The sequence below is a fragment of the Opisthorchis viverrini genome (assembly GCF_000715545.1).
Source record: "Opisthorchis viverrini unplaced genomic scaffold opera_v5_24, whole genome shotgun sequence".
NCBI classification, from domain to species: domain Eukaryota; kingdom Metazoa; phylum Platyhelminthes; class Trematoda; order Opisthorchiida; family Opisthorchiidae; genus Opisthorchis; species Opisthorchis viverrini.
Window position 1 is genome coordinate 2,793,007 of NW_008751680.1, and position 11,456 is coordinate 2,804,462.

The 11,456-nt window shown below is 47.5% G+C and overlaps 1 protein-coding gene across 1 annotated transcript; it reads left to right on the top strand.

Moving 5' to 3' along the window:
- Window positions 1-3,480: 3,480 nt before the first annotated feature.
- T265_02120 (hypothetical protein) lies at window positions 3,481-7,979 on the top strand (the record flags this gene model as incomplete). The annotated part of the gene is made up of 2 exons (XM_009166279.1): window positions 3,481-3,595; window positions 7,804-7,979. 2 exons carry the CDS (start codon window positions 3,481-3,483, stop codon window positions 7,977-7,979), a joined length of 291 nt encoding a protein of 96 aa, XP_009164543.1.
- Between the last annotated feature and the right edge of the window lie 3,477 nt (window positions 7,980-11,456).

Sequence of the window (11,456 nt, forward strand, 5' to 3'; positions counted from 1 at the left end):
GCCAAGTCCTTCACTCTCCGCGTTAAGTCATGAAGAAAATCGTTCAGCCGTAACATCCGTTTAGTACATAGCTGCCACCCACCCAAAGGAAGCACGAAAAGGGAAGGTTTGAAGGCGTGAGCAGAATGAATACCTGGAAGATGGGATTGTGGCTCGGAAGCGGCCTTTGCGGTTGATTGACAGGATCAATAACCAAGATCCCGAGGAACCGTGCCTTTTGCGCCAAAGTTTTGGAGGTTGCCAAGTGGAAGTTGGGAATTGGGATCTAGTCCTGTTAGAAGTGAAGGAAGTGTCTGAACAACAAATAATGGTTTTGACTGAGGAAAAGTTGGAGGATACCCTGAAGTATTTACTGCCTTCGTTGTTGCCAGTTGTTCGTCATCGTTTAAAGTAGTGAGTGAGTCGTCCTACTTGGTGGTAGTAGATTCTTTTTGATGAAGCTGGCATGTTCCGGTCAGCTTGAATTGATTGATGATAAACGGATGAACGGCAGGCATACCTGCCACAGATTGAGCCCGCCAACTGAGGAAGAACGAGTCGTCCGGAAATGTAACGGCCAGAGAAGGTTTCAACACCAAATATTCGTTTCAAGAGTTAGCTATCATCTGCACAGCGTGTAAGACCATCATTATCATTATCATGGACAGCATCACAGCAGTGTTCAACACCGATGCTTCGCTGACGTACAAACACGATTTATTTGAAAGCCTTATTGTACACGAAGAAGGGGCTTAGTGCTAGCTTGCCACACTCATTCCGAGGTGCCAACACCTCCAGACACTCATTCAAGCAATCTCGCAGCGTCATCAACCAGGCGCAGTGGGGATCGCGCGGCCCCCATCCTGGTAGGCGAGTGGTACCAACAGCACACGAACGTTTCGTAATTTATTTTATACCCCTCTGACAGGTCAAGGGATGGTAACCTCTCTGCTTCCGCCACTTTCAATTGAGCACGGAAACAGCACTATTTTCTGCAAACGATGGTTCGGCATACGCAATAAACAGCTGGACATTATTCAATGGAAGAACCCGTTGCACAACCGGAAACTCGCTTCCTAGTTGCCTGGTTATGGATTCCACGACATACATCTAGATTATATATGGCCCTGAGACAACGACTGTCGAACACCTGAAGATGTTTCAGTTCTTCTCGAACAACATGCGGTCAGCATATCTGAAGCAATCGTTCCCCATTGTCCGTACGTAACGAGTCCAGTCCATGTCGACCTCCTAAATGAGTCTCGGATGCACTAAGCCTGCCTACTTGCGCATTCATACCTCCGGCAACCACCATGTCTGAGCTCTTAGCCTGCCGCAGCAGGACATTCAGGGCGTCGTAAAACCTGTCTTTGACGGTGTCGGAGTTACAGTCACTTGGGGCGCAATCGGACACGATAAACCGACATCGATCAATTTCCCACTTGCGAAACTTCTTCATAGACGTTTCCAGACGGACCGCGCGGAGGCGACTATCAACAAATATCTTGTCAAGCAAGGATCCTTCAACCCGGTGACGATACCAAATCCTGCACATCCCGCCGCAGCAGCCTGTGGATCACCAGAGGTGTGTGGCTGGAAGCGAATGTGGAGTGATGAGGCGGTTAGCTCAGACATTGTGATCGCATCTTGAATTCTTCTTTCTGTTACAAAGCGCACACCAATGCCAAGTGAGTCCAGTGTGAGAGCAGGGTCATCTTGTCTTCCTGTTTGCTTCAGAATGCGGGGATTGAAGGTGACCAAATAAACTGGGCGTCGAGGCTTGAAGATTGATTCTGAGATGCCTGAGAATGTCAGCACTGGATGACGCCCAGATGTCTTTGTCCAAATCTGTGCAAGAACGAAATAATCAATCCTAACTAACGGGCGTACAAGGAGGAAAAGAAAAAGTATGTGAGAGAAAGAAGGGATGCGTTCACAATAGAATGTTTTCGCTTACCCGCCCTGTTGTGTTCATAAAAGCGTTCAGCAGTAGCACCCTTCCGGTGCCTAGCTGCCATGCCACCCGAAGGAAGCACGAGGGCTGGGATACTGCCAGGTTGCCCAAGCCTAGACAGGGGAAGTCGAGTGGCGGAGGTCGGATTCGAACCGCGGACCTTCAGGTTAGTAATCCGCGCTCTAACCACTTCGGCCATCTCGCCCCCTAATCGTTCAGCTGTAGCACCCTTCCGGTGCCTAGCTGCCATGCCACCCGAAGGAAGCACGAGGGCTGGGATACTGCCAGGTTGCCCAAGCCTAGACAGGGGAAGTCGAGTGGCGGAGGTCGGATTCGAACCGCGGACCTTCAGGTTAGTAATCCGCGCTCTAACCACTTCGGCCATCTCGCCTGTTCATAGCAATAGGCGACCCGGCTAGTGGAACCACGCGAAAGCCGATGCGGCATGAGAGTATTGCTACTTGTAGGTGTCATGGTTGTACGTTGGCTGAGGTACTGCCAGGAGCCCAAAGTGGTTAGAGCGAGAATTTACTGACCAGAAGGTCCGTGGTTCGAATCCGACCTTCGCCACTCGACTTCCCCTGTCTAGGTTTGGGCAACCTGGCGGTATCCCAGCCCTCGTGCTTCCTTCGGGTGGCATGGCAGCTAGGCACCGAAAGGGTGCTACAGCTGAACGCCTTATCTTTATCTTCTTTATCAGGAGCCCACACCTAAACAGGAGGACAACTAGGGCCCTCAGCCAAAGCCTTCGGCTCAAAAGCGTGACCGTAATGTAGCAGTGCTTGCGGGGAATGCAGGTACAATACCGCTTATAAGGAACACGCCGCCAAACATGTTCCAACCACGAACCTGGTGGAGGACAGGAGGCTGTCCGTCAGGCCTCTACCCATGGACTACCCTGGTATGAGAGACTCCGTGTCGCGCGGACACCCAGTATAGCTCAGCGGGTCGCCGGATTAAACAAACGGTTCCACCACGGAAAATCCCAGGGTCTTCGAGACGCGAATGTAAGACCACTGCACCCTGACCAGCAGGACCAAATGTGATTGGTGGTCGTGAGGCGTTCAGGTACCAAGGAAGCAGGTGACAGTGTTTAATTCCAGGTGAGGATGAAGAGACAAAATGGAGGTGGCTGGCGTGGAGCACTGAATTATTAGCAAAGCATATGAACAGAAAATTCTTTGCTTTTCACGCGGTCAGCCAAGTGTCAGCACGGGACTGTTGGAAGGTGCTGCATATGCCGCGATTTCGACGGCAAGTGTTGCAGCATCGTTTTTCAAACACGTGTTAAAAGTGCCTCACTATTGTTCTTGTAATAGAATGACCTGGTTTAGATGCGGACAACCTAACCATGAAATCTTCTGATAGTTTTCTTACCTGTGCTTTCAGCGAAAGCTGTCGAGTGGGAGAGACTGGATGTGCTGGGTTGACAGTAACATGAAATGGATCGAGTGCAATATAAGTAGCACATTCTGCAGTTAAAAACTTCGGGCAGGGGAAGATGGGGCTGAGAAATTGGCGAAGTTCGGTGCGAATTGCACAGAAGAATGATTTCAGTGCGCAGTGCCGACACGGAATGCAAGCCTACCGCAACCTCGACCACCACAATGACCACACAATACGAGGACACTAAGGCAAGTTATGATCAGTATTTCCCGTACGGTGAGGGCCAATGTTTTTAAGGGGAATAGCTAATACGTCCTACCACAAAACCAGCTTCGAAACCGTATGGCAAGATGAGACATTCATATATGCGAAACCTGGTTCAAAAGTCGTACCAAGCTCTATGGTGCAAACCGTGCGGTCAGTAGAGTTTAAAGTCGCCAAGTATTACAAATCGATTGGTAGTAGCTCTCAAGGAAGCCCAAAATGGGCCGAAATCGTTCAAAACTTAGTGAAATCACCATCCATAAAACTCGAACAACGCGCCAAGGTCACTTCATGTTTGTACACGGAGAATGAGTTCAGAATCAGAATATGCAAATGTAGACCATCACAACGGATGTTAAAGGTTGATCGAAAGTAAGACCCAGGATTTCAAGCTCCTCCAAGGTTACAACAGCCAGTTTAAAATTAGAAGCAGATATTAACTGTGTTACCGACGTCCCACCAATCTTTTCGGCAGAATCACATGTATGCATCGTGAGGATTTATGGCAGGGGTAGGGTAAAATGCTCGACAATTTCCGCAGTTCAAAGGGCCGGTGATTGAAACTAGAAAAAAAGTGTATTTGTCATCAGCTCTGTTTGGTATGATGGGATTCGACATTCTATAGCAGAATGAAATATGACTTGCACTGCCAACGAAAATACGCCTGGATTTGGGGCACGCGCTCGTCAAAACCGAGGGACTTGGACGACTGTGTCCGGCAGACGCGCACTACTTTAGCAAGAGTAGGCCGGCCACTGGTGAATACCACTGAGCGCAAATTTAGTACAGCTTTCTCTGTCCGGAGTCTCCTACAGATTTTGAGTGCTTTACTGACAGAATTTTATTGAAAGGTTACCAATACAACATCCAGAAGATCCTTCAATAGCAGCGATTCTGACTTGCTTATGCCTTTAATAACGCATAAACATAGCTATCCGATAATCGTTCGATGTGTAAGAATTGTTGCAACTGTTGGCAGAAAATGTTAAATGTTGGTGCTAGTTCAGAAAAACACGCATATAGACTCAAAAACAAGTAGGCGCGATAACAGCTGTTTCCTATGCACCAAGCGAACGAGGACATTTTGGTGGCTCTAAAATGAGCTAGGGAGAACACCACCGTGGGGCCAGCTTGGTGAAGCGACCTCAAGTGTGTCTGAGGTGGGCAGCTGGACGCGAGCTACACGTTTCTTGGTCGCATTTTTCTGGCAGTTCCATTCAGATTTCGTACGCCGGGTGGATAATTTATCCTTGTACTATTATTACTATTTGATGCGTCCCCACAACAAGGCATGGCTAGGTGGTTGGCAAATTATTGGGGTATATGTTGCGCGGTAAGTATTTTTCCAGTCGGTGACAAACTACGGATAGTCCGATCAAACGCTTGACCTCCCAACAGGGTTATTGAGCTAATAAAATCAGCCACCTCAAGTTGCTGCACACTTGCGTTATACTTTGGAGTTTTGTTGTTTCTTCGCAATACAGTCGCAGAGAAGTAAGTGTACTCCCAGTCTTTTGTTGTTGAAGAAAAACGAGTCCATAGGTTGTTTGAAGCTGTCACCGATTCCGGAACGGAAGCCCAAGCCCACAAGCCTGTCTCGGACAGGCAATACAATCTAAAAAACAGCACGAAGGACCCGACTGATACGTGTTCTCTAGAATACTAAGACTCTTCGTGTGGCACCATTATCGTGTGAGGGAGCGAAAGAGCTTAAGTAGCAAGGATCTTAGAATACCATCTTTAATGTACGATCAATGCGGCCAGAAAGACGCCCACGACCGAGGAAAAAGATCGATCCATCCCAAATTATCTTCTTGCCCAATATTTTAAAAATTGGTTCTACGGGCTTAAACCCACTCTCCAGAACTATTTTCAAATGAGTAAACAAAAGAGAGAGAAGGACACAGGAAAGCATCCACTCACTAACCCAGTTCCGTGTCATCGATTTGAACCCATCATTCCAGTACGCGGAAATCAGTGGAGCGCCAGGAACTTGTACTCGTTTGGCACGAAAAAACGTGCCTTCTGATATAATCATAATTTTTAACTGCATACAAACTGTTTAGTTCCTAATGCCCATTCTCCACAAGGATATAATGAATGGCTTGGTTGTTGCCGCAATTCAGCACCCGATTTGAATACGTTTATTATCAGGAGAAGGCTCGTTTCAGTAGCTGATGTTTCTCTTAGAAAAGAGGTGCTACCGGACATATAGATGTTCGGATCTCCACTGGCATTTCTCACCTTTTTAGGGGAACCAGATAACTGGCTCATCTCTTTTACCGCTGCATTCTATCCACCGGGCATCGGAACTTTTTAGCGTTGTGTCCCAATTATTCCCGATCCCTTTTACAACTCGATACTTAAACGTAAATATTCCGACTTCAACTCAGTGAAGAACTACTTACGAAGGCGCAACAAAGGCCACTCAATCGGCTTGCAAAATGTCCCACCCAGAACAAATATATCCGCTTGATATTCCCCCAAATGCAGGTGTCCGCACGGCCAACTCTGAGCCCAATATTTATTTCGGCATGTCCCATATGCTCAATTTCAACCTTGCCCACGTCATCTATTTCCGCCCAAATAGTCTCATTTTCGCAGTGAGTCCCGCCATAAATATGCCTCATGAATTGTGCCGTCTATCAAGTACAGGCTCCACAAAGCTTCACAGTGCACTGGGATGTCACACGCCTTCAACTGAACACCCGATTGGATACTTGACCAAGTGTGTGTCCCTGTGCTGCTCTCCAGTATCCGCTTCAGATCAGGTCGGAAAGCATGAATCACCTAACTCCACCCCCACAAACCTTGCTTGGTTTTTCAGCGCTGTCTCGCGCGTTTCAAACTCCCGGTGCCACCAACCACATAGTTTTACTGTGTGTGCACTGGAAAATTATCGGCTTCATGGTGAACTCTACACGTACCTGCAAAAACTGTGTACACCATTACTGGAATCCGCAAATTTCGAAGCAGTTTCAACCTTGGATGAATGATATCAGCCCTGTGGTATCTAGTCTAGATCTGCTTGGTTTCCTGGTGTTTTGTTAAATGATCATTTAGAGTGCGGTAACTTCCTGACCTGAATGGGTGAGACGGCAGCTCTGTGGGTGCACACCAAGATTGTCGTCTTCAGTGTTTTAGAGGCTGATACTTTTATGAAGTTACGCCCATTCCAGTATTATCTTCTGTTTGCGTCTGTTGATTGGCCTGTGGCTTCTATTTAACACTCGGAGCAAGCATCGTCAACAGCTGCACCCTGCAAAGTTTCCTTAAACCCATTCCACCTTTTCATTACGGGTATAACAAACCGACACGTGATTCCAATAGCCACCCAGGTGAACGCTCGTAAAATTCTGTAAAATTCTAGTGGTTTTGAGAAATTAATTTCCGTTTGATTCTAGTGATTGCATTTTTTAAGTAAAATATTTAGAATCACGTGACGTATCGTGCGACACTGACGCAGGTATGCACAATGAATCACATAAAATTGTGTTGTTTCGTGACAAGTTGCACTTGGACTGCGATTATGCTGGTGACAGAACCCTCTCACTTGAACACAAACACAAGTAGTCTTGTGTAGTCATGCAGAACAGGAGACTTACCCGACGATGGTCCTTCATTACCATACTTTATCGCGCGCGCTTCATCCTATGCGCCGACCGTTTTCGCGAGTTGCAGGCCCCTCTTCGGTGAGCGGCTGATTTTTTGGGGCCCAAATATGCGTGACCGTTTTATCAAAGGGCCGATGGCAGCTCTTCACGTTCTGGCAGTTTGCGACTTTCCCTTCCTCTCCTGCTTATGGTAGTCAAAGGTCCCATGCCTACGCGCGCCACTGGTCATGGATTTTGGCTGGATATAGGTTGAAGCTGAAGCAAAGTACAGATAGGACAGTTGTCGTGGGGTTGTTGGTACTGTTTTCTAGAATTCGGGAAGCTGAGCAACTTCAGCATCTTGCGCTGATGTCGCCGGTGCGACCATGTTTGAAAAATTGCTCACGCGTCTGGGATTGGCATGAGTCCGCACTCAGGTTGAACGACGAGCTCGTTTTGCGCTAAATATCTTGGAAAGCCCTTCGGAACCTTGTGACAAATTTTCCGGGGGCCACATCCGGGTAAAATTGCGCCTCTCCTGAGACCGTGTTTTCATAGAAACGGGTTTTCAGTTAGGCAACGTGGTTTCGGGACCACAGATGTGGATTTAGAACTTCCATCATGCAGACTTTCCAGAAACAAATAGCATCCTTGAGCAGTTAAAACTGGGGCTAGTATTGGCGGAAGAGTTATACGATACCTATGTTCCAAAATTCTTAAGGCTGATGCGAGATCTGACCCCCGAAAACCGGCTAGCGCTGGGACACACAAAAAGCTACCTAAAAGTATTTAACGTCTTCTGAATGTATGTCATAAACGCCCTCCAAAAAATAACTATCACTCACAGAAGACGAATTGGCATCTCGTAAATTGCGGAACCGCTGTAAGTCAGAAATCCGCCAATATAAAATACGAACACAAGCCACGATAATTGACCTCGCCCTGAAAAAACAATGATGTGCTATTTTGCCAAATGAGGAACGCCGAAGGAATAAGTTAACCAATTTATCAACGAGGGACAGAAACTTGGAATCCAAGTGAACCCAATAGTGGTATCAGAAGTCTATGCAGGCCTGTATTTTGCCCCAGCGAGTTCGCCAGCCCATGTCTTGTTAAGACGTAATCACAAACGTTCTCTAATCAACATGCGCTTCACGGAGGAAGACACTCATTAACTCTTGCACACGACAAAAGCCTTCAGCGCGTTGAGGCCGAACGTGGTCCATCCAAGAGAGAAACTTCGCCCCAGCTGGCGAGGCATATCCACCTGGGGTTTCATCAGTCACTTGACGTAGGTAACCTTTCCTACACTTTAGAGGAAGTGACTGTTACGCTAATCTACAAAATTGGTGACGGATTTTCGCTACAGCAATGGGCCTATTAGCCTCATCGGCATACACCGCAAAGTGATGGTACGCACTGTAAAGCGGACCATTCCAGATCACCCTACTACCAGCAACTTGACATTCCAAGTTCAATACGGGTTCCTCCCAAACCGTTCTTGTGTGACCAACATGTTCGTACATATGGACAGCCTAATCCAAGCACGGAACGAAAGTCTCATGTTGAATGCCGTATTTTTCGGCTTTAAGCTCATATTCACTTGTTGCAGGCTACCTGAGATCCCGGAGTTTTAATATCAGTGCCTCCAAGATGGATGCGGACGTCGCAAGTCGGCATTCGCTGGACCGCACTTTCCTATGGATGTGTTAATGCCCTACTAGAACCCGAAAATTAGTCATACGAACGAGAAAACGGGGAGCACTAACAATATCAGCTTGTTGAGTAAAATTATTACAACAGGTGCATATGCGAACAAGAGACTTATCGTATTGCAGATACAGGCTGATAAATCCTGTTGTAAGCCCGGATGCAGGCTGTTGTAGCAGCCACACCTATTTCCTGACTGTCCGTGAGTGAAGCGCCGTAAGTTTTGAGCGGCTCTGCCCCGAATTGGCCGACGTGCGTAGCTCTGTTTCATTGTGTTGCTGTGCTGGTGCCGTGTATGTAGGAACGTTTGCGTGTGTGTGGGTGTCAGCACATGACTTCTTGCTACCTTATCATTCGGTGGACAGTCGGTGTTAGATGAGTCACCGTTGTGTGTCGTGATTTATACGCGTAGGGGAAGAAGGCGAGCCTTGGGATCAAGGGCTTGACTGTGAGGCGCGTAGTCAAGTGAGTCATGATTCTGTGAGGTGATTTGTGAGTCTAAGTGGAAAAGACGGATCTCGTGATCTAGCGATTGGCGGTGACATGTACAGTCATGTATGTGGCGAACGGGTGGCTACAAGTGAGGGAAAGTGCGCCTATATGCCGTGCAGAGGAGAATCAGCAAAAGCCTATGGTGAAGCTGGAGCAGAAGACATTATCAGAGTGAATATATCATGAAAGATTAGTTATCTGACTCCCCTCAAACATGTCCTTACTCCATCGTGAAAAACGGGCTCAAAGTCATTCGGCATTTTACGGATGATCCGACGCACCCTCTCCCGTATTACTCGCATGGACTTCCAAATACTCTATGGGGACTACGTCAGACCGCTCCTGGGGTACGCCAAGCAAGTTGTCTACTAAGGACGTACGAAAAACTTCACCCTCATTGAGCGTGTCCGGCGGGCCGCCACGAGAATGGTTGCCGGCCTCAAATCCGTGGACTACGAAGCGCGTCTCGCGATGCTTGAACAAGTTTTTTCACGTTGACCCAGCAAACACCCGGCGGGGGCATAATTAGAAACTTTTCAAGCTCAGAGCACACACAATCATTAGACAAAATGTATTCTCATTTCGGGCAGTAGGTGCGTGGAATGACCTTCCTCCGACGGTTGTCCACGCTCCTTCTAGAACACAGTTTAAAGCACTGTCAGACATTTATTTATGCGAATTCTCGCGATGGCAAGCATACTGCCCCGCGCTGGGAACATAAAGAGCAGTGCTACACCCTTTTTTCATTTGTGCCTTCCAGGTGAACGACAGCCACTGACCGACAAGAACAAAACCGACCCGGGAAACTTGGGCAAAAGCCTCGATCCTGTGTATCAATCCGTGAATCCCTGAATCCGTGAATACTATGTGGAGCCTGCACCAGACACTCCTCGATCACGCCAGCCAAGTTACCTACTTAGGATGCAAAATAGTCGTAACCCTCACTGAGCGTGTCCAGCGAGCTGCTAGGAGCATTGTTTCGGGCCTTAAATCCGAGGACTATGAACCGCATCCCGTGGGGCTTGACTTTTTTCCCTAGGAGTATCGTTGCCTCCAAGAAGACCTAATTCTTACTGATGCTCTGTTTGAACAAGGTTAGTCCAAAGGGTTTTTCACCATCGGCCCAGCTAACACACGCCAGGGACGTGGTAAGATTTTCGAGCTCAAAGAGCACACTTTCATTAGCTAAAATTTCTTCCTATTTCATGTAGCTGCCGCTTGGAATAACCTTCCTCCGACGGTTTTTCGCGCTGCATTTGGAATCCTATTCAAATCACTCTTAGACGGCATTTTATTTGAGTCTCCACGCTGGCAAGATTACTGCCCAGCGCTGAGAACTCAGGGAACTGTGCTACGCCATTTTCGATTGCGCCGTTTAGCTGAACGGAGGCCGTTGGATGACAGTTACAAACCGGACCCGCGAAGTTCGGGCGAAAATTTCTACTCTGTGTGTCAATCCGTGAATCCGCGAAACTGTATGATAAAATATACCGTAGAATAGTGGAATAGTAGAACAGTAGAATAGTAACCCTTCCAAAGTGGTCAAAAACTGTGCGCATCGCTTTGTATTTCAAGTTTATATAATAGTGGCTTTCTGGTAATCCGGAGGCCACGAAGCAACGTTGCCACCACTTATTTTATGTATATTGGACAATGATTGGTTGATGGGTTTACATTTTCGACCAATCACAGTTAGGTCGGATTCTGTACCAGGAGCGTAGTTCACGTGCTCAATCGCCTAAGTAGTGTACCATTCCTTCCGTTTTGTTTGATTTATATGTAGCTCTTGGCGACGTACATCCTTGATTACTGGGCGTCGGCTCATGAGAATTCTTTCAGCCCACAGAAATTGTCGTGAAAACCTACATTCACTGTCCCCTGATGCCTCCATAGCCAGTTGGGAGTTCGGCTTATTGGTCTTGACAGCGCCTAATTACAAGTGACAGCGTATTCTCGTCATGCGATTTTGCATTGCTAACAGTAAATAATTTCCCACCGGGAATCCTGCTGCTGAAGTCGGAATGATTGTCGATGGCTTCTTTCTTAACCTAGGTTAGGAAAACTTTGGGAGGCGTAAA